The 21948-nt window shown below is 45.6% G+C and overlaps 2 protein-coding genes across 6 annotated transcripts in view; one reads left to right on the forward strand and one right to left on the reverse strand.

Annotated features, from left to right (window-relative positions):
- Sdc (Syndecan) overlaps positions 1–16540 on the reverse strand; it is an 88348-nt gene extending 71808 nt beyond the window's left edge. For all 3 annotated transcript variants that reach the window (XM_017231647.3, XM_017231646.3, XM_070279256.1), the window contains exons 1-2: positions 16375–16540; positions 15346–15625 (exon numbers count right to left, since the gene is read on the reverse strand). In XM_017231647.3, the coding sequence (XP_017087136.2) occupies positions 15346–15591 (246 nt within the window). In that variant the 5' untranslated portion in view covers positions 15592–15625; positions 16375–16540. The remainder of the gene's footprint in view (positions 1–15345; positions 15626–16374) is intronic.
- Positions 16541–16781: 241 nt separating this feature from the next.
- Positions 16782–21937, forward strand: Sara (Smad anchor for receptor activation). Of its 3 annotated transcripts, none has more exons than XM_070277967.1 (8): positions 16782–16865; positions 17104–17945; positions 18002–19481; positions 19533–19808; positions 19876–20899; positions 20955–21075; positions 21128–21292; positions 21345–21937. In XM_070277967.1, the coding sequence occupies exons 2-8, from the start codon at positions 17118–17120 to the stop codon at positions 21495–21497; spliced, it is 4047 nt and encodes a 1348-aa protein (XP_070134068.1). In that variant the 5' UTR covers positions 16782–16865; positions 17104–17117; the 3' UTR covers positions 21498–21937. The 3 variants fall into 3 exon arrangements, with proteins under 3 accessions (XP_070134068.1, XP_017087113.2, XP_070134069.1); XM_017231624.3 differs by having other exon boundaries at positions 19536–19808; XM_070277968.1 differs by lacking the exon at positions 16782–16865 and adding an exon at positions 16883–16899.
- Positions 21938–21948: the final 11 nt, after the last annotated feature.

A 21948-nucleotide genomic window follows, 5' to 3' on the forward strand; every position in this document is an offset into this window, starting at 1 on the left:
TCCGCAATTTAATATGGCATTGATTTTCAGCTAGCATGGTAGTTACTTGTTTATTTGTGGGATTTTCCACTGGCAATGGTTTTTCCGAGGCGCAAGACACCGTAATTGAATCATTGGAAAAACAACACAAGTTCAATCGATAGTTTGGGGCCGGGCTGGGAAAAACCCTCGCCTCGACATGCAAAGCTCGCATTTCCCTCCACGAGGTCACACCTTATCCATTATTCGGCCCGTAATTAAAACCGAATGCATAAGCCGTTTAATATTTCAGCAAAAATGTATCCAAAACTACGTTTTAAATTCTTCACTCAAACAAAACAAAAATGCAACGCAAACAAAAGCAATTCGCTTTTAAATATTCACGAATTAGTGGCCCCCCCTCCTATCGAATGACCATGAATGTGCAATAATGTGATTTGCAAAATATCCAAATTTAGTTTAAAGTATCTGTCGCCATTTGCACCTGATATCTCACTCCACGCTCCAGCTCCTCCACATGCACGTGCCGAATTGTAAATGGATCCTGCCCCCCATCCTTGCAATCGAAATCCACAGGAGCAGCAGGAAAGGAGACAAATGGAATCGCTAAACGGGGTAACCAGGGGGAGATAGTATTATCAGGTAACTTGACTTTCAATGGGTGTATCTCTGGGATAAGCTCTCTCATATATAGTTTTAATCAAAAATTGCATCCATTATGAATATTTTATGGTCGAAAGTTTTTCAATTTTTGGCCAAAACTTTCAAGCCAATCGCCAGCAAACATGGTACAGAATTCGGTGCAAGCTCTTAAAGTTTTCAGGTTGCCATTTTCCGAAAGGACACTGCCACTCGGCAACATCAACAACAAGACCAACTTAATAAAGTTGAAACAAAGCCCCGGCTGTCGATAGTGAAATGGGTCGTCATAAGGCAGATTCCTGATTCCTGATGCCAGGGTTGCCAGGACTGTGTGGCAGTGCTGTTATCGCCGCCATTTGTGTGCAGCAAAGTTCGAGGAACTCTTCGTCCTACATCTTCCTCGGCGGCCCCTTTCCGTGGAACTCGTTCGTTCCCATGACTTTCTATGCCAACGACGTTTGCTGTCAAAAAATCTTCAATTAAACGCAAGCACAAAAGCTGTCGCAACAAAAAGTACAAAAAATATATGCCCAGGCGAAGAAAAAAGGAACGGCTGGAAAAAGATGCAGGCGAAAAAGTGCAGAAATGGGAACGATTCGAGGGAAAGCACATGCCAGGCCACTACGCTGAGGGAAAATATTTGGAAATTCACTCATTTTACTTTAAAAGGTTTTATTCAAAATCCCCTTCTATGCAGAGCATGGCCACACTGCTGTAAACACCTAATTAACACTATACTTCAGTAAGCTGGTCACTCTATCTTGAGCCTTTCTTAAAGAGTTTCTTAAAAAAGTACCCTTGATTTTCTTTCTCTGATACCTGGGGTTGGAGATCCGGATTGTAAGCTGCTGCTCTGGGTTGCATTCAACATCAGCAGTAGCAGGAGCTCCAAATGAGCCGAGCGCCACTCGCATACCGAGACAATGATGTCAGCGGCAGTGAGCCAGAGCCCAGGCCACCAGCCCAGGCCGGATCAGGCCGGGAACAGACGTGGCCCTCATCCCGGGCGTTGAAGGAGAAAGCGACGGAAGGCAACTGGGCGAGGAAAGCCTTTTGTGGGACATGGCATGGCAATCAGCCTGCTGCCCTGCCAAGGAGTTGGGGTCACCCCAGCCATCCACCAGACAGTCGGTACTATTTTTAAACCAAATAATATTTGAATAAAGTGTGTAGGGTGGATCCTTTAAAATAAGACAAGTTGGGATTAATGCAAGCTCCCTCATTTCCTTTGTAGGGTATTCAAGGTGACACTACCCACATCGCAGATCCTCTCGTGATTTTCCCCCAAACTTCTGCCCAAAGTTTGCCCGACAAGGCTCTCGGCTGATAAGAAACGGAATTAACTATCCTGTCTGGCCGTTTCTCCGGGTGCCCATTCAGCCCCGACTTCGGGCATGTCCATGTGGGCAGTCCTGAGTGGGTCCCTTCCACTCCCCCTACATAATTCGATCCATCTGGGGGCTTAATGCTCCTCCTCGCACGGAGCTGCACCTCAAAGACACGCGACGGGCCTTTGAAGTTTTCGCTCAAAGGACGTGGGCGACTAGCGGAAAACTTGCAACGTACTTTGAGGTCAAAGTGGAAAAAAGGAAGCGGAGCCCCTTTGTCTCAATGAGTGCGTGTTTCGAGGGGAGGGAGGGAAAACTTTCACAAGGGACGGGATTAAACTTTCCGATCAGTTTATTAAACAGACACACGGTGCTGGGCTATTCGAATAGATGAATGTTTGCCATTTCAGCACAAGGATATGACACATGTACCCACATCCCACTCTAAACACACCGACACACACACACTTAGCAGCTTACACTCGTATGGGACATGAACCAACAACCCACGCCTGAAACTATGCAGTGACATTTTAGAAAATTGGAATTCCCGCTATGGACAAACTCAAAGTAAATATGTAACTCGGCCAAACGAGAAAAATGGCACAAAACGTGCTAAAAGTGAAATACATTCATTGAAACGGACAAACAAAAAACAAAAAAGCAGAGAGGCAGGCAGCGCAGAATGGGGGCGACATGCAGAGACATGCAGGGACATGCAAACATTCTGCATGGATATGGGGATAACTAGTAGGGGGTTGCACCACTCTACACTGAGTTCTAATAGTTCTGAACTGAGTTGTAGGGAAAAATAGAAAGTCTTTTATGTACATTATAGCCAATTAATAAGCCATGTATGTATGTACTTGGAAATACTCCATACCATGCTGCCATAATTATGTCCAGTGTTGTAAAACGTAAAGTGTTTGACATACGAATGTTGAAATACATTTAACCCTTACCCTTGCCCGATTTTTATCGGTCATTTTTATGAATTTAATCAGTGATGTACCATAGTTTGTAATGAATACATACCTTAATCGCCTTTTAAGGGTTAAAAAGACACTTTTTAGTAATTTGTCGATGAGACTACCTTATTATTACCTCAGTTATTATATCATGCCCCACACTATCACACTCTTCTGTAGGACTATCCCCACTCCCGCATTCATAGCCCTCCCATATGAACTGCACCCACCCCCACACAGTAAAAGCCAATCGATTTATGGACTATCAAGCAATTGACATTGAAATGCCAAAATAGACCATTTTGCACCATTCTAACGTGATTTCACTGTACTTCCTGTGAGCTGCGAGCGCATACTCTGCATGCCAATTGACGCCGTCTGGAAATGAATGAAAGACGACCGCCTGCCCAGCCCAGGGATGAGCACATAAGGAATTAGCGGGCAGAGTACGTGGCACATGGCTCCATTCCCCAATTGGGACTGGTCGTCGTCTTCGGTGCTGCTGTTATTGCTGTTGTTGGCAAATAAACCCAAGTAGGCAAGCACATGATTAAAAATGCACATACATGAGGGGGCAGGGCAGGGGCACAAATGGCCAGGGGGCGACTTGGGGAACATGAAACGCGGTCTCTCTGGTCATTAAACCCTTCTCGGAGCCCTCGACACCCAAAGCAGTACGAAATCGAACCTCAGAGAAGCCAGCGGAATGCCATACAGCCCACACCCAAATGGGGGGCTGGGAGCTTATCGAAATTCGCCACTTACTTGGTCTAGAAAAATGTAATTCTTTTAATGGATCTAATCCGATTGACCAGATGGAGAGTATATAGCACCCAGGGGATCTATTAAATATTATCTTAATCTATTATTTTTGATAAGAAAATTAAAAATCAATAAGAAGGTTATGCATATTCAAAAATTAAATCCAATACTCTTCTTTTAATTTAATTGAATTTAATTCCATCGTATCCCCCACCCCAGGCTGTCAGCAAATCCCAATTTCCAATCAGCCTTTCAATTGTTGTTTCAGCCACTAAACCGGAGCATTTGGGCCACTTGGGCAGATTGATTGATTGGAGGTACCACCGCCGGGCTGTCTTTGTTTAGCTTCCAGACGATTTAGATCGCTGAGGGATGTACATATACACAGTTTACAAAATGCAGATTTATTACATGTTTAGCCTTCTCGGTGAAAAGTAAAAAAAAACACAAACAGAAAGGAAGAAAGGGAACCCCAAATCCCATTTACTCCCTCAACTAATTACGAATTTAAATTTATGCAGCCGGAAAAACAGAAAACAACATTGAGGGAGGAGGAAGGAGGTGCTCCTTCCATCCAAAGTGCATAACAAATGCGAGTCCATCTGTCTCTCTCTATTACATCCTATATACTATATATATATACTTTTGGTTTATGTTTGCATACTTTGCGGTTCTGGGGACTTCCGTAAGCCCTGAGAGCGAGATAAAAAAAAACTATGGGGGAGAGAGATGGCAGGCTGGTGAAAAATTTGCATAAATTACAGAAGACTTGACCAGTAGACTTGATATGGTAATACCCTTGGAATTTGACCTATTATAAGACTAGCAGAAGGGTTTTAATAGCCTTGAGATAGGGTTTAAAAGGGTTTTTACCATAAAGTTATTTTGAAAATAATATTAAATGGTATATAACCTTAAAAAGGGTAATCGGGAAGTCTATACCCATTGCCCTTTTCATACATTAGTATTCTAGGACTATTATAAGACTAGGCTAAGAGATTAAGCAGCTTTGAGCTAGATTTCTAAAGACTATATAAATTAAAGATCTCTTGAAAATAATATTAAATTAAAACAGGGTATTCAAAAGACCTACCATACCCATTTCCCTCTTGAAACATTAATTTAATAGGCCTATTATAAGACTAGGTTTAGAGACTTAAGGGAATTCGCTCTAAAGTTCTCCTAAAAATAATATTAAATGGTATACAACCCAAAAAGAGAGGTATTCAGCAAGCCTATACCCATTTCCCTCTTCCAACATTAGTATAATACGAGCCATTTTCGAGGCATGCAACATGTGTGCCAGTTCTGGGCGGCGGGTTAGTTGATTAATTTTGAGAGAAATCTCAAATCAATTTAACTTCAAGTGTGTCGCTTCTGTTGCTGTTTTTATTATTCTTCTTTTTTCTCCTCCACTCGTGCCCCAACGGAAGCCAAGTAGCAACAAAGGCCCTGCAACACAGCCCAACAAAAAATCAGTCAACAGTCATTGGCCCATGGGTAATTTGAAATGCAAACATTTTGCTCCTCGCCTCGGCCTCGGCCTCGGCCTGGGCTTCGGACAACTTCCTTTTGGCCTGCCGCACAGCAGCTGGGAGCCAAGTGAGAATTGTTGGTAGTTCGGCAGGGAAAAAAAAGCTGTGGAACACGACGGAGAAATGTAATGAAAATGTAAGCAACACTGCAAATACAGGCTATAGGGGGATATATATACACACGACTATCAGCAGCGACAACAAAGCGAACGTGGAAAATTGAAAAATGTGAAAAGGCAGCAACGCAGCCCCGGCAACGCAAAAAAGGGAGAAAGAATGAGGAAAATTGTGTGAGCCGGGCCAAAAGCAAACAACATTTGAAAAATATTACGAGTATTTGCATATGAAACAGCAGGCAGGTCTGGGTCTGGCGGCACAAGAGCCCCTCTGGCCCCTCTGGCTAAGAAAAAAAAATAAAAAGGACCCAACAGCAGCGGGTGGCGCCTCACGCAGCTCATCCTGTGGCAAAAGCCAAAGCCAGAGCACAGCACCAAACGCCAGGGACTCCAACACCACCCCCTGGCCCGGGCAGCCAGCGAGAAATTCCAAGCAAAGCTACACCGCCAGCAGCCACCAAAACGACAGAATCTTGCTCTCATTTGGGGCGTAAATGAAAATGGAAATTCGCTTTAATATTTAGTTTTTATATCCTTTTCTTGTAGGTATACTGAGCATTGGGGATTTATTGGCAAAAGTCAATGTCAAGCAGGCAATAAATACTAAAAAGCGGAGAGGGAAAGTATAAACCACAATATACTTTGGTTTCTATTGAAGATTTGCGCTTAAAATCTAAAGAGACGCTTACTGTACGGCTAGAGAATAAAAAGCGAGGTTAGATCAGATAGTAAACCGAAAGATAGATAGAAGACATACCTAATTATAAAAATATCTGCAATAGTTATCATAGATTTCATAGATATTTCAAAGATTTAAGAAAATATCTACAATAGTTATCTCATTCTTTCTTGAAATGTAAAGAGACGCTGCCACACAAAGTACGGCTAGCCAGGAAGACAGATCAGAGAGAAAAGTAAAGAATTCAAAACAGAAATCCACAATAATTATCTCTGATTCTGAATCAAATGCTATTGCATTTCCGAATTCCCAGAAACAAGTGCCATTCAACAGCTATTGATTAGGTTGGCTTTTAGGAGCTGACTCATCAAAAAACTGAATATATTGCTGATCTATCGCTGACAAGCCAGCCCGGAGATCGGTTATCCGCCAACTCTTCGGCTGAGTCAGCAATCGGAAATACGAGACCCAAGCCCCAACACCCATGAACTACGTGACACAAACCCCAAAAGGAGGGAGACCAGATACTGGGAACGGTATACTGGTTGAAGTGCGATTAAACTTTAAATTAAATATGACAAATAAGCATAATTTAAGCTGCCACACTGCCGGCTGATAACAATTAAAGCGTCAATGTCGAGGGCAGCACCAAACATCGCCAATTATAACAAAAATCACTAGCACTAGCCAGCTAGCCAGCCAGCCAGCCAAAAGTCAAAGTCATGAATAATGCATATAGGTTTTTCAACGGATTTGCTAAAATTTTAATGCCCAACACAACAACCACGAAATCCGTGACATAATGGGAAATATTTTCAAAAATTTTACTCCATTTGGGAGCTAAGCAAACTCAGTGGAATGTGTAATTTATGCAATAATTATTAAATCATAAAACGCAAACTATTTACAATTGAAAAATAGAATATATTTAAACACTGACTATTCATAATTAGTGACTAAAATTGACTTTTTAGTCAAGTTTGATGAATATTTAAAGGCTATTATTCAATTCAAATTAGGCCATTTTCTCACATAATATTTTCCAACCGAGTTAATATTCATTAAAGTAATCATTTCCAGATACAGATACAGAGATGCACTTTGTGGGATGTCCAAGTGCCTGCACTTGACTGAGACAATCTTTTTAGGTTTTTCTTCTTTTTTTGTCTCTGTTTCAATGACCCCAAATGCGAAACATTTGCCGGCTATCAGCAGCTGCTCCTCTGGACTTCGGGACACTTGAAACTCGAGTCGTGTCAATAAACTGCAAAGCCAAAAATCAAAGACCAGGCCAGCTGTCAGGTCGGAAGAGGGTCAGGAGATGGCCGGGTAGGATGGGTAGGAAACTTTTCGGGAGCCTGCAATCTGTTGCCGCAACTTCAGCTGCAACTTGTGGGGTGTAATGCGTACTTGGCCACCCTAACGCTCCATGTGTGAGCCTGTCCAGGCACTTTGGGAGGGCTTGGCATTTAGCTGGAATCCCCAGAACTGATTCCCAGAAAGCGGGGACTATCTGCTTTAAAATTATAACAGAATTGTGTTTATTACGCAAATTTGAGATTGAAAACCGCAACTCAGCAGGAAAGCTTTCTGGATTATTGCAGAATCGCGAGCTTTCTTTGTAGCTGTCTCTTTTTAAAAAATACAATTGGGTGTCGGAACGAATAGCAATGATCTCATTTGGAGTCTCATTAGTACACTTTTTAAAATTTTGTTTTGCCATCAAGTTGAAGTAACAATTTCGCTAATCACTAGGCGAGTAGTGACCCTGGTGACCCGAGTTCGGCGATTATCGGAGACACCCTCTTCGAATCGCGATTCGGTCTTTGTTCGCCAGCTTATTTATGGCGTCAATTGGTGATACTTAATATATAACAATAATCGAGGGAATAATTCTTATCACCATGCTTTAAATGAGCCAGGAACTGAAGCTCCCCGCCGCCCACTAAAGGGGGGCAGGATGGCCCCAACCTAAGACTATAAAATGTTTCAGTTAATGTTCCAGTTAATAGAAATTCGTTACAAAAATACACAAACGAAATACCTGAAATATTCCCAAATCCCTAATTACCGAATATTTCCATAAATACAACCATAATAAAGAATTTTAGTGTTGAAACTAATGCTTAATTGCCAAATTGCGTACAGAGTCTGAATGGAAGGTATGAATACATTTTCTGAAATATTTCCATTTCTCCAAAGCCTATAAACAAATCTGCATATGTATGTGTTTGTTTCGGCCCCTCCCCCTCGGCCCACCGCCCTTTGACTCGTTTACGCCGCTGCGGTGTGTGTGTGCAAGAATTTGCGTTGGTTTTGTGGCCATCGCGTGGGCGTTCCACAACAAACAACACACAATGCCTCTGGAAAATGGTTCAACAAACAGCTACAGCGGCGCAGAATATGATATACGACCTTCGGAGACTCTAAAAATGTAAATATTCCAATTATTGGAGAGGATTTCACCGAGTTTTCCGCGGTGTCTCCTTCGAAAGAGTCTTCAAATGCATGGAAATCTTAAGATGGCCCCATTAGTGGCTATATCTTTCCCAGAACTTATACGATTCCAAATCGGAGTACCTTAAACGAAAAGTATATCAATTCTCCGTCGATCTGCATCAAAATCTAGGAACAAAATATTTTTTCGATTTTTTGTCAAATTTTCTAGGGGGTCCCCTTCAAAATTCTGAAAAATGCATGGATGGACTATATGGCGCACGGCGATGGCCATATCTTGGCCAATATTCATCCGATTATTCAAGGGAGTACCTTAAACGAAAAGTATATTGATTCTCCATGGATCTGCATCAAAATATAGGAACAAAATATTTTTTCGACTTTTTGCTACATTTTCTAGGGGGTCCCCTTCAAAGTTCTGAAAAATGCATGGATGGACTATATGGCGCACGGCGATGGCCATATCTTGGCCAATATTCATCCGATTCTTCACAGGAGTACCTTAAACGAAAAGTGGATCGATTCTCCGTCGATCTGCATCAAAATCTAGGAACAAAATATTTTTTCGACTTTTTGTTACATTTTCTAGGGGGTCCCCTTCAAAGTTCTGAAAAATGCATGGATGGACTATATGGCGCACGGCGATGGCCATATCTTGGCCAATATTCATCCGATTCTTCACAGGAGTACCTTAAACGAAAAGTGGATCGATTCTCCGTCGATCTGCATCAAAATCTAGGAACAAAATATTTTTTCGACTTTTTGTTACATTTTCTAGGGGGTCCCCTTCAAAGTTCTGAAAAATGCATGGATGGACTATATGGCGCACGGCGATGGCCATATCTTGGCCAATATTCATCCGATTCTTCAGAGGAGTACCTTAAACGAAAAGTGAATCAATTCTCCGTCGGTCTGCATCAAAATCTAGGAACAAAATATTTTTTCGATTTTTTGTCAAATGTTCTGGGGGTCCCCTTCAAAATTCTGAAAAATGCATGGGTGGAGAATATGGCGCACGGCGATGGCCATATCTTGGCCAATATTCATCCGATTCTTCAGAGGAGTACCTTAAACGAAAAGTGGATCGATTCTCCGTCGATCTGCATCAAAATCTAGGAACAAAATATTTTTTCGACTTTTTGTTACATTTTCTAGGGGGTCCCCTTCAAAGTTCTGAAAAATGCATGGGGTGGACAATACGGCTCACTGTGATATCTATATCTTGGCCAATATCCATCAGATTCTTAAGCGGAGTACCTTAAACGAAAAGTATATTGATTATCCATGAATCTGCATCAAAATCTGGCAACAAAATATTTTTTCGATTTTTTGTCAAATTTTCAGGGGGTCCCCTTCAAAATTATGAAAAATGCATGGATGGACTATATGGCCCACTGGGATGGCCATATCTTTGCCAATATCCATCAGATTCTTAAGCGGAGTACCTTAAACGAAAAGTGGATCGATTATCCATAAATATACACTTCTTTAAGCCTCTTTAAAAGAAAGTACTCTCTCTAGTGAAATGTACAAAGTGACTCTGTTTCTCGTTAGTTTTTCTGTAATCATCCATTTTTCAAAGAGTATAGGGCCAATGGCCAAAGGTGAGGGGCAACTATGTGGCAGGGTGAGAGGTGAAGTGGTCTTTTGAAGGGAACTGGAAATGAGCAGCCGCCAGGAATGCGTAAAAGTTTATTGGAAACTCATCGACAACATCAAACAGGCGGCGGAAGGAGAAGAGAAATTATGAAAGTATGCAGAGCGCGTGGGTGAACTGGGCGGCGTGAGGGGTGGAGGAAGTGGGCGAGAAAGAGACACAAAGGAGGGAAAGGGCCAGCTAACTTGGCCCGGTTGTCGTTTGAATTTTTTGCGTGGGCGGTAGCCGTTAACTCTTTTTCAAACACTTTTCTGGCTGGCTTGAATTTTCCGTGTTAATGATATGCAAACAAACACACAAAAAGCAAAGCTCCCAGTGAAAAGTCAGAGCCAGAGAAAAAACAGAACCCGGCATTGGAAAAAAAAACTAGACAGGAAATACGCGCCATATACAAAAACAAAGTGGAGAGAGAAAAAAATAATAAAATACATGGATCCAGAGAGGAAGCTAAAGAAATCAACAGAATATTTTTCGCGCGATTTGCGTCAATGAAATGTAAAGGCAAAAAAAGGGGGGCAGGGGGGAGGGAAATGGGGGAGTAGCCTGAAATCGGGATTGGCACGTCTTCCATGTTATTTTTCGCAATTAAAAACTGAAAAAGGCGGGGCGGGGCGGTTGGCCCCAAAATAAACACAAAAAACGAGGTAAACAAATCAACTGCGAATTATCAAAACGAAGAGTGCGCCACATGACCCCACAAAAGGGCATACGAGAGTGAATTTCCAAATACTCTTCTAAGAGAAACTGAATAAAAGGATAATAATAGCTAATTATCTAAGAAGGAAGGAGCTTACGATTTCCTCAAATGTGGCATTTATCCTTTGAATTGCGCAGAGTACCTTGCATGATTTCTTAAAACGTGGCGTTTTTCCTTTGAATGGGTAATGCCATCGCAGCAAAGGGTATACAAAATATACAACAAAGAGGCCAACCAAATCAGCAACAGTGGGACACACAAAAAGGCCAATAAAAATGAAAACAAAATTGTAAAATCCAATAAAACAACACGGCCAGGCACGGCACGCATATTACAGCGTTCAGCGGAAGAAGAAGAAGATGCGCGTGGGGGAATGCAGAGATACCTCATGTGGGGAAAGAGAGTGCCGCCAGAAAGGGAAAGAGTTATCACGAGAGTGGGAGGGGTGGGAGGAAAAGGAAAAAGGAACAAGATGGGGCTCACCGCATACGGCACACACACACACAAGTTAACCGCAAAATGAAACAAGACCAAGTCGAACATATGAAACACAGCAGAAGCAACAGCAACAAAAACATCAACAGCGCATCAGCAGTACCAACAATGAAATGCGGCAACAACGCATGTTTATTGACATTGCCCATCTCCCTCTGCCACCTTGTACACCCTTCTATCTTCCGCTGGCTCTCTTTCCCTCGTTCACGGGGGCGGGCGAAGGCGGCCAGTGTTGTTGTCTGTCTTTGGGTCGCGACGCTGCCGGCCTATGTGTATCTGTGTGTATGTTGTGTATCTGTGTGTATTTATTAATGAGACAGTGTTCGTCTGTTTGCGATGTTTACCTCACCCAGCCAGCAGACGGCTCACAGCACACACGTTCTCGTACCCGGTCGTAAATGCCGCCTCAGCAGAAACAGAAATCTTCAAGAGACAGAGTCTGCAGGCTGCAGGCAGAGCCGTACCCGTCATACGGGCCAAGAGACCCAACCCGAAGACTCAAGACGAGGTCGCGAGAGTGCCCACCCAGGACACTGGCCACCACAGAGTTGGTTTTAGGCTTAAAGGGGAAGTTTAGTTAGTCATTAACTAACTATTTTAAATACAGATTTTATCCTGTTTTCTTATCAAACTTAAAATTCCATTATTAAACACAAAAATATTACTTCTTTCCTGAAGTAATTAAATTTAAACCATTTCTCATGAAAACCGAATTATTTCTTGGAAATATTTCCATTTTAATACAATCTTTCTCCTTTTAAAATAATTTTTATTAACTCAACGCCTAATTAAAACACATGCTAAAATTTCTTATCAATTACGCTTAATATTAAGTAAACTAGAAAGATAAGAATAACTACCATGTGTACCCTTTCAATGCCATTAACTTTGTGGCCCAGTGTAAAGCAACTTCTTGGCCGGAGTTCGAACCCAGAGGTTTCTGTTTCTTCTTCTTCGATGTTGTCTGCTGCCTACACGCAAACACACACACACACAACCACAAACACAGACAAACAGTTTTTATGCTGGGCCTGCTGCTGGTTTCAGCTTCTTCCTCTTCCTCCTCATTGCGTTTGCTTCATTTACAATTTACAACGCACTCTCTTTACATCGTTCTGCTCTCTTTTCCCCGCTCTTGCTCAATTATGTAGCAAATGTTTTTGCTTCTGATTTATTTGCGGTGAACCCTCGGTTATTATTTTAATTAAATTTATTTTTTATACAAATAATTGTGTAATTGATGGAAATTCGTTGGTTACAGTTATGTAAATTGCACGTGCCAATCTAGATGGTCCTCCCCCAATTACCCTCTCTTCCGTTGGCTCTTTGGCGCTCTCTTTCCATCTGATCTGGCTGGAACCAGCTTAATTAGCAAATGGCGCAGATTACTTGTGGTGGGGATTTTTAATTGAACTTAGATTACGGCAGTAATGCCGTATTTTTCTAGACTACTTGTGAGCTCCTTTGACCTTTGCAAAAATAATAATGTTATCATTGATAACCTTTTGACCCAGCCGTAAAAATAACACCGCAAGTGGGAATTACTGAGAAAAGAAAACATTCCAAGAATTCTTTACTGATTACTGAATATTATTCTCCGTGTATGGAGGTAAAAACAAGGTGCGACGAGAGTAAGGGGGACGGCAAGAGCATGAGCAATCACAAGTGCATTACAACAACAATGTAAATGAAAAGAGACAAATGAGCAAGACAAGCCACACGTGAATAATAATTGTAAACCGCATATGCGGGGAAAGGAGAGGAAGATAGACCCCATCTGAAGGTAAGACAGGGAACAGTGATTGAATGGAAATGGGTGGCAAAGATGGAACCTGGAATGTGAATAGAAATCGTAATTAAAATCCCGACATGGCAAAAACCTATAATAATATCTCCTCTAAACTGCATCACCATCGTGTTTCACAATAAAACAATTTTATCAACCTTTTCTGGAATCAGCTACTGTCATAAATCGAGCATATCATTAAACCGTAAGACCAAGTTCAAGGAAGTGTCGCGTATTTAGGTAGATCCATCGAACTGATCGAATGGTAAAACCCGATACAGCCGAGACCGTATCGGGAGAACCTTATCTCCGTGTCTGTGTCTGGGTGTCTGTCGCCGGCTGCCAATGAATCGAATATTCCAAGAAAACCAAGAAAATAAACACAAACAGCAGGCAGTCGGCAGTCAGGGGCAGTGGCAAGGGCAGGGGAGGGAAATGGATTGAAAGGAGGAGGGCGAAACCGAGTCAAAGGAGGCTCGGCATATAGGGATTGACACCTTTCAGGTGAGGATGCAACGAACCGATATCCCATTCCAGCCAAACATGGCTATAATGCTAATGAAGGCAAAATTTGTAAATGAGTCAAGAGGGGAAGGAAGGGAAGGAAGGCAAGAAGAGTGTGGCACTTGCAACAATCACATTGCTCTCAACATATACATACATAGATATATCGCTATAGAAGTCTGAGTATCTGAGATACATTTTAAGAAAATATTGTTTTTTTATTTTAAATTTTTAATAAAATAATAGATATAGTTTTGTTATCCAGCACTTATTGTTGTATTAATTTCCCTTTATCAACACTTTTCTTAAATGCTTGCTTTATGCCACTTTCCAACACTTTTATTTCGAGTGTTCTCATCAGGGTTCTGAGCACGTTCTGAAATTGTTTTCGGCGACTGGGGGAAGGAACTATAAAGATGGCGAAGCATGGGAGGAAAGTGGGGGTAAAGAGTGGATGGATAACCGCAAAACAGAAGCAGCACCAAGAGCGAATGCCAATTTTGGCCAAAACAAGTGACAAACACCAAAAGCAGGACGGACGATGGACGGAATGGCAAAAACAAGATTATCGAGAGTGGAGGGGGGAGGTGGGGTAAAAGGCCATCGTACTATTTATGGGTGCATGGGTGTGTGTGTGTGTGTAGAAATTTTTCGGGCCAATAAGTCACACACCAGCGAAAGCAAACAAACAAACAAACAGGGAACAGCCGTGAAGGAGACAAAAACACAGTCATCGAAATTGGCAACAGCCGGATGCTTTGGCTGGAGACCATCGGCCGCCGATGGCAAAGATCAACATGGCCAGAAGCTGAAACCCAGCCAGAGATGAGCTCTCGCAGCCCTGGATCTCTAACCTGGCCAGCATTTTCGGCTTCAAGTCTGTTAGCCAAGATACTCTAATTAAAGCCACAAATACCAGAATAAAATAAAACAATTTGGAATACTCGGAGGAAGGTTCTTTCTTTCAATTAACCAGACGATCAATTCCAGATAGAGTGCCTCAGATAGAGGCACTGGCACTGGACTCCGAATTCCGTTCTCTATTTGCGGCGCTGGCGGCACTCATCTCTCATCACTCATCACTAATGGGGTTCAACTGACAACCTCGATGCGAGCTGGACTTGATGACCAATTTCAGATTTGCAGCCTTATTTGAGGAGCCACAGAGCGGCCTTTTGCTATTTCAGAGTGTTTCTACAGTGTGGGGCATGTGGCATGTGGCATGTGTATGTATGGATGTTTATTTTGTTGCCATATTTATGCGTTCGCAATGCAGACGGTTTTAATGTCTAATGTCTACAACAACGGACTGGAACTCTGGAGACATCGACATCGGCACCGACATCGAGCAGCGCCAGCTCTTCATTATCTGGCTGCCACAAATTGCATCGAGTGCAATGCCTTGCATTGATTAGTTTGGAATCACTCCGGAGTCTCGTCTGGCCGAAATTTGTGCAACACAATGAGGCAGCAACAAGACGAGACCGCAAACCGCAAAAACAACTAAGGTGCACGGACTATGAAACTGGGTGAAGGAAGTTTGGGGTTCCTGATTAAATCACAATTCAATTGGTGTGCTTCCCCCAATTGTTGAAGTTGCAGTTGCAGTGGCAGTGGCAGCTGTGTCGATAATGTGGTACGTGAGCCAATAAACCAAAGGGCTGAGGTGTTGCAATTAACGTGTAATGTAACTAAAATAAAAATCGTGTTTAGCATGGAAGCTATCCGTGTGGGACTCACCTGATCGATGGCTTGGATGGAGGCCACCAGAAGACCCATCAGCATGGCGAGGAGCATGAGGTTGCCCGTCGCCAGCGGCAGCGTTAGAGCTGAAGTCTTCTGCTTTGGTTTCATTTTCCGCGTGGCTGTCGAGGTGCTTTCCTGTCGATGGAGTGGCTGCAGTGGCGGCTCTAAATGGCTTCCAGTTTTGTTTATGGATTCTAATGTGGGACTGGGCGGCAGCACATGTAGCTCTTGGCTTTGCATACACACACTCTTGATTCTAGAACTGGTTTCTGCACTGCAAGAATTGAATGAATGAAGGCACACAATATCATCGATTAATATTAGCTGGCACTTTGGAAAACACTTGATCGCCTGCTTGTGGCATTTGAGAACATTTCGAAGTGCGAGGGGTTATCGAAGAGAGTCGGTGAGGGAGAGGGAGAGCGAAACGAGCGGGGGGCAGTAATTAAACATTAAACACTCACTAACTTAATCCAATGCGCGCGCGGCTAAATCAAAGGAAGGGATGTGGGCGAGGGGGGGAAGTAAACAAAACGTTTACGCAGAGAGAACAAAAACTACAACGACAAAAACAAAAGAGAAGAGCGCAACTAAAGGTGTCTGTCTGTGTGTGTGTGAGTGTCTCTTTACATGTGTGTGGGTTGCGCTTGTGTGGGTTGCAATTGGCTGAATGAATTTACTATAAATAAATCAATTCTCCAGCAACGCGGATTTGGAAGTTGCAATATTTAACGTCTCTTCTTTCTTGTTTTTGCTCCCCACATTTGCATTTAAAAAGGCATTCGATTTCTCAATGAGTCCGAATCCGAAAAAAATAAAAAAAACAACCGCCCACCACTACCACCACACTATTCGCTCTCGCTGTCTCCCTGTCCCACACTCTCGTCCGTCTCCGTCGCACACATGCGGCTATGGCGGCTTCTTTATGTGCCTTTTTCTCTTATGCTTCGCCTGCTGCTGCCTCTTCCTCTTCGCGTTGTTTTGGTGCGATTTTTTTTTTGTTAATTTTTGTATATTGCACACCTTTAATATTTTGTATAAAATTTATTCACTTCGGCGCCGCGAATTTCCCGACGCACCGCTGCGTGTGGAAACGGAAAAATTTCTTTACACTCGAGTGGCAAAACAGACACGAAACGAGCAAAATCCCCCAAAAATATGACCGTTCCGTCCGATTGTTGGATTTCGAATAAACTCGGTACAACACAGTGGTAGGTAGTTGCAACTATCGATACAAAATATCGATATCTTTAATTAATTAGTTTATTTAAATTTAATTATTACTTATTTTAATGTTTTGTATAGTAGGACAGACTAATTAAGGTAATTTGATGGAGTTCTATTAGATAGAAGCAAAAAATACCATTAAAATACCGAAAATTAGTGTTGGTCAACACTGCACCTGCTAACCGACTCTGCAGCCCTGTTTTCACGGTAATTTTTAGTCACTTTCCGTTTTACAATGTTTTTTGTCTCGGGATTAACAAATTGGCCAAAAAACTAAAGTAAATAAGGTAATTGGGGGGCTTCCGAGGTGCTAACTTACAGGTACTAAGAGGGCTAGTAATTAAAGTAATTTGCGAGTGTATTGAAAGTCTGGGAAATTAGCAAATCACAAGACTCCAATTTGTTTTTTTTTGTTCGTTTTTTCGTCGTTTTCTTTTTGCGTTTCTTCTGGTTTTCCATTGTTGTGGAAAATTTCGATTTCAAATATGGGGAGCTAATGGGAGCCCTTTTTCCGTGTATTTTTAGCTGAGTGAGCGGCCATGGATTTGGTGGACATTGACCAGGTTCTGGACAACCTGGAACTACGCATCGCTGCCGATGAACAGTTGAGCAGAAGTGCAGCTGCAGCGGCGACAGCGGCAGCTCCAGCCCGTCATTCGGGCGACGGAGCAAGTGCCTCGAATGTGGCCTCCAACGGTGGAGGCGCTGGGGCAGGCACAACAGCGTCCGGAACTGTGGGATCTTCGAGCTCCGGGGGTGGCAAAAGCTTCGTGGGGGTCTCCCAGGTCTTCAACAGCCTGGACGACTACAGAAATAACGTAAAGTCTCTCGAGGTGGATGCCCATCTGCCCAGCTATGATTGGCAGGCAGAACACGAGGACGATCTCAACAAGTTCAGCGAGGAGCGCTCGAAATCCAATAACGACGCCATTGTTTCCTCCTCGGAATCGCTGACCACGTCGTCCTGCTCCACTTTCTCCTCGGGACCATCGCCCGTGAGCAACGGCAGCCACTCGGAGGAGCTATCATCGCCGCCGGAGAATGAACTCCCCAGTGAACAACCCAAAGAGGAGGCGGAAACGGAGGTGATTGAGGATCGGGCTAAGGTCCCCGAGGATCCTTCGAAGGATCCGGAACCCACACAGAATCCAACCAAACAGGAGCCCGAAAGGGAGAATGTGGAAGAACTGGCAGCTGGTCTTTCGTCCATTTCCATTACCAAGTCTGGTACAGAATCGCAGTCCCATTTGGTGGAGGACACCCCGCCATCCTCTATCCAAGGGCAGCAGCTATCGGAGGACAGTTCGCCTAGTAACGAACCCGAAACGGAGATGACCAATGGCTTGGAGATCCCTGCACCGATTGCTGTGAGTTTTGGGTCATTTATGGAAGTACTTGATGACTATCTATTCTATTCCCTCAGAAACACATTGCTCCCGAAGTAACTCCTCAAGAAAAGATCGAACCGCAGCTGGAACTTGAGCCTGAGGCGGAGGATGCAGACCAGCAGGAGCAGCAGCCCCGGCCCAGTCAACCCATCACCTTCTGCTCCACAATGGACGACATCTCGGACACTGAGCTGGACAGCATGTTGCAGGAAATAGATGCCGACGATCCGCAGCCCATGGAGGACCAGGAAATGCCCGAAGAGGAAAAGTCGCCCTCTGCTTCGCCGGTGACAGAGGAGGAGTCGGTGCGCATTCTGTCCGATGAGCAGGAGACCACATCCAACGACCCGATGAACGTGGACAACTTCTCGCAGGCCTCCACCGTTGAGTTCGCGGATCTGAAGCAGCCGGAGGCAACGCCAGTCACCGCTATGGGCGACGACATAGCCTCCAGTTTCAGCAGCACCGAGTCGGACTCGCTGTCGGGCCGGAAGCTGGACGATGACGATGAGGCACGGGGCCAGCCTGGGGAGAGGGAACCCCAAGAAGAAGCCAGCCTGGCCGCTGAAGCACTCGAAACCCAAGAAACACGTCCGCAACGACCTCAAACCCTGGATTTGAACGGTTGCCAGACAAGCCAACTGACTCCCTCCCAGGAGGAGACGCAAGATAACCCCCCAGACGAGTCCCAGCCAGGCGTGGTGCCAGAGCCGGGAGTGGTGCCCGGCGAGGATGACGAGGAGAGCCCCATCTACGAAGCAGTGGGCTACAGTGATCCGCACGCCAACCTGGGGAAGGTGCCGCCCATCTGGGTGCCGGACAACATGGCTGGGCAGTGCATGCAGTGCCAGCAGAAGTTCACGATGATCAAGAGGCGCCACCATTGCCGCGCCTGCGGGAAGGTGTTGTGCTCCGTGTGCTGCTCCCAGAAGTTCCGCCTGGAGTTCGCCAACGAGCCGGAGTCCCGGGTCTGCGTGCAATGCTACATGATTCTGTCGGAGAGACAGGCCACGGGATCCGCGTCGGGAGCAGCTGCTGGATCGGTTCTGCCGCCCACGCCCATGCGATCCCCGAACCCCAACAACCCCATGGAGTACTGCTCCACAATACCGCCTCATCGACAGGTGGCCGCCACGCCCGGTGCCCCACCCCCCAGCGTCATCGTGCCGGTGGGTGTGCTGAAGAAGACCGACGGCAGCTCCTCGAACTCGTCGAGTTCGGACGGGAAGAAGGGCGCCCGGAAGCGCAAGAGTGTCATGTTCAGCGACGGCATAGCGCCCGGCAGCGAACTGGCCAGCACCATGGAGCAGCAGTGGGGCGAGGCCAAGCAGGCGAGGCGGGGTCTGTCGAGGAGCGGTTCCGGGTCGAACCAGAAGCCGCCCACCCCGGCGACCGAAGAGCCACCGCGCAGTATTGATATGGGCACCACCATGGGCCTGGTGGCGCAGCTATTCCGCGGCTCCATACCCCCGAGTGCCGCAGCAGCTACGCTCTCCGCCACCGAGACGCCAAGTGGTAAGGATTAGGCTTATGGATCTGAGTTTGAAGTTAATGTTTTCGTTGCAGCAGCTAGGGCTTCAAGCCAGCCCCAGGCCCAGACGTCGCCGCGTCGCAAGGCGGAACCGGCGCGCAGTCGCAAGCTGCCGCCCAACGCCGACTCCCAGGGCTGCTACCTGCCGCCGGAGGAGAACGGTCTGCCCCCCATTTGTGTGACCCTCAAGGACGGCGAGGTGGACTACAAGGTTGTGCGGAACGATGGCTCGCTCCTCGAGAGACTACAGAACGAGACGCTCAAGTTCATTGTGAAGAACAACTTCTATGTGCTGGTCAAGATTGTGAATAGTAAGATTCTTCCTTGTGGATTCTACCGTAAGATTCTTCCTAACTAGTAATCCCCCCAATCCCACAGTGAGCTGCTGCATGAATCGCTGGGTGTTGAACTTCACAACCTCGGGTCTGCATCACACGGGCAGCGATGAGCTCATCATTCTGCTGGAGATAAAGGCTCCGGGGGCCGGGGACTCGGCTGATAAGGAGGCTGGTGTGCCGCGCGACATATTCCAGCACCTGTACGAGCTGTACGCGGAGGCGGAGAGCGCCCCTTCGAACACCCACGAACTGGATTTCACCAGTCCGCGGAATGCCAACTTTCTGGGCTCGCGGGAGCACGGAGGCTTCATCTTTTTCCGGCCGACGTACCAGTGCCTGCAGGGCGTGATAGTCCCGGACAGCCCCTACCTGGTGGGAGTGCTCATTCACCGGCACGAGGTGCCCTGGGCCAAGGTGCTGCCCCTGCGCCTAATCCTGCGCCTGGGGGCCCAGTACAGGTACTATCCCTGTCCCCTGATCTCGGTGCGGGGCAGGGAGTCGGTCTACGGGGAGATAGCCCAAACTATCATCAACTTCCTGGTGGATTTCCGAAACTATACGTACTCGCTGCCCTCCATTCGAGGACTGTACATCCACATGGAGGACCGGCAGACGACGGTGGTGATACCCAAGTACCGGCATCAGGAGGTGATCAAGGCTATCAACAACGCCAGCGACCACATCCTGGCCTTTGCCGGCAACTTCTCGAAGGTGGCCGACGGGCACCTGGTCTGCATGCAGAACATCAACGACGACCGGTCCGAGATGTACGCCTACTCCACGCAGGCCATCAACATACAGGGCCAGCCCAGGAAGATCACGGGGGCGAGCTTCTTTGTCCTGAACGAAGCCCTCAAGAGCACCAGCGGGCTGTCCGGGAAGTGTAGCATTGTGGAGGACGGCCTGATGGTCCAGATAATGCCGGCCAAGATGGAGGAAGTGCGCACGGCGCTGAGGAACCAGGCGGACATCGACATAGTCTGCGGGCCCATCGACGCCACCGACGACCAGAGTGAGATTGTGAGCATCAAGTGGGTGGACAACAACCGGGACATCAACGTGGGGTAGGAACTGCCTCTATGGTTTCTTACTGGCTTATCTGAGCTCCTCTCATTCCAGAGTCAAGTCGCCCATTGATGACCAACCCATGGACGGCATCTCGAGCATGCGTGTCCATGCCAGCTTTAACTATTCCAATACCAACTACACCATCCGCCTGAGTGACATCTACATGGTGAAGGTGGGTTCTCTCTTGGAAGCCTTTGGAATTTTCTAATAATCTCTGATTCTAGTGCGAGGACTGGTATGCCACGAATGGCGGCAACTACGCGGACATCACCCGGATCGCCGAGCAACTGGCCCGCAGCGCTTCGATGGCCCTGCTGCCGTTCCTCGACCTGCTGGCAGCGGCTGGCATCACCAAGATCGGTCTCAGGGCCACGCTCGACCAGGAGAACGTAAGTGCCTCCTCCACAAAAAAGCGAAAAGACTAAAGTTCCCTCTTTAAAGGTCGGCTATGAGGCCGGGGCCCGGGGCTCCAAGCTGGCGCCGCTGTACATGAACGCCCTGGACAATCACTTGATAGCCACCCTCCACGGCGAGTCGTCGGGCATTCAGGACCCGATCGTCCTCGAGCTGGTCTTCCACATACTGAACGCCTGATCTTAAGCCCTCGTAGTGCAATTCTCCCGCTGGACGTCGAGTTCCAGCGGAATCTCTAGCAACTCTGTGCTCGGAAACGAACAAAGCTGACCAATCCCTGGAACCTGGAATGGGATGTGCGGTGGACTAGATAGTTATGTTGTTGGATGGCCCGTTAACTGTGTATATATTTAAGTAGCTCCTGGTTGGTTTTATTATTTTGTCTCTACATTTCTACGACCTCCTCTCCGCCTCTGTTGCAATCCTTCTCCTTTAATCGATTTGAGTTTTCATTGAAAGTAAAAAGAAAAATACGATCCAAGCCCTAAATATATATTAATATTTGTATGTGATGTTCTTTAATATGCTTTACACATTTACCATTCGAGTATATATACTAATCTGTATATGCTGCTATACTATACTATATATATGAATAACAAACTATATAAAACTGTTGATCGAACTTCGT

The sequence above is a fragment of the Drosophila bipectinata genome, chromosome 2R, assembly GCF_030179905.1.
Source record: "Drosophila bipectinata strain 14024-0381.07 chromosome 2R, DbipHiC1v2, whole genome shotgun sequence".
Taxonomy (NCBI): domain Eukaryota; kingdom Metazoa; phylum Arthropoda; class Insecta; order Diptera; family Drosophilidae; genus Drosophila; species Drosophila bipectinata.

What these genes read in the sequence shown, in the direction of transcription:
- Sara (XM_070277967.1), top strand. Translation starts at nt 17,118, where the DNA reads ATGGATTTGGTGGACATTGACCAGGTTCTGGACAACCTGGAACTACGC. An exon ending in AACCGGGACATCAACGTGGG is followed by an intron (nt 20,900 to 20,954) that starts GTAGGAACTGCC and finishes CTCTCATTCCAG; the next exon opens with AGTCAAGTCGCCCATTGATG. An exon ending in GTGACATCTACATGGTGAAG is followed by an intron (nt 21,076 to 21,127) that starts GTGGGTTCTCTC and finishes CTCTGATTCTAG; the next exon opens with TGCGAGGACTGGTATGCCAC.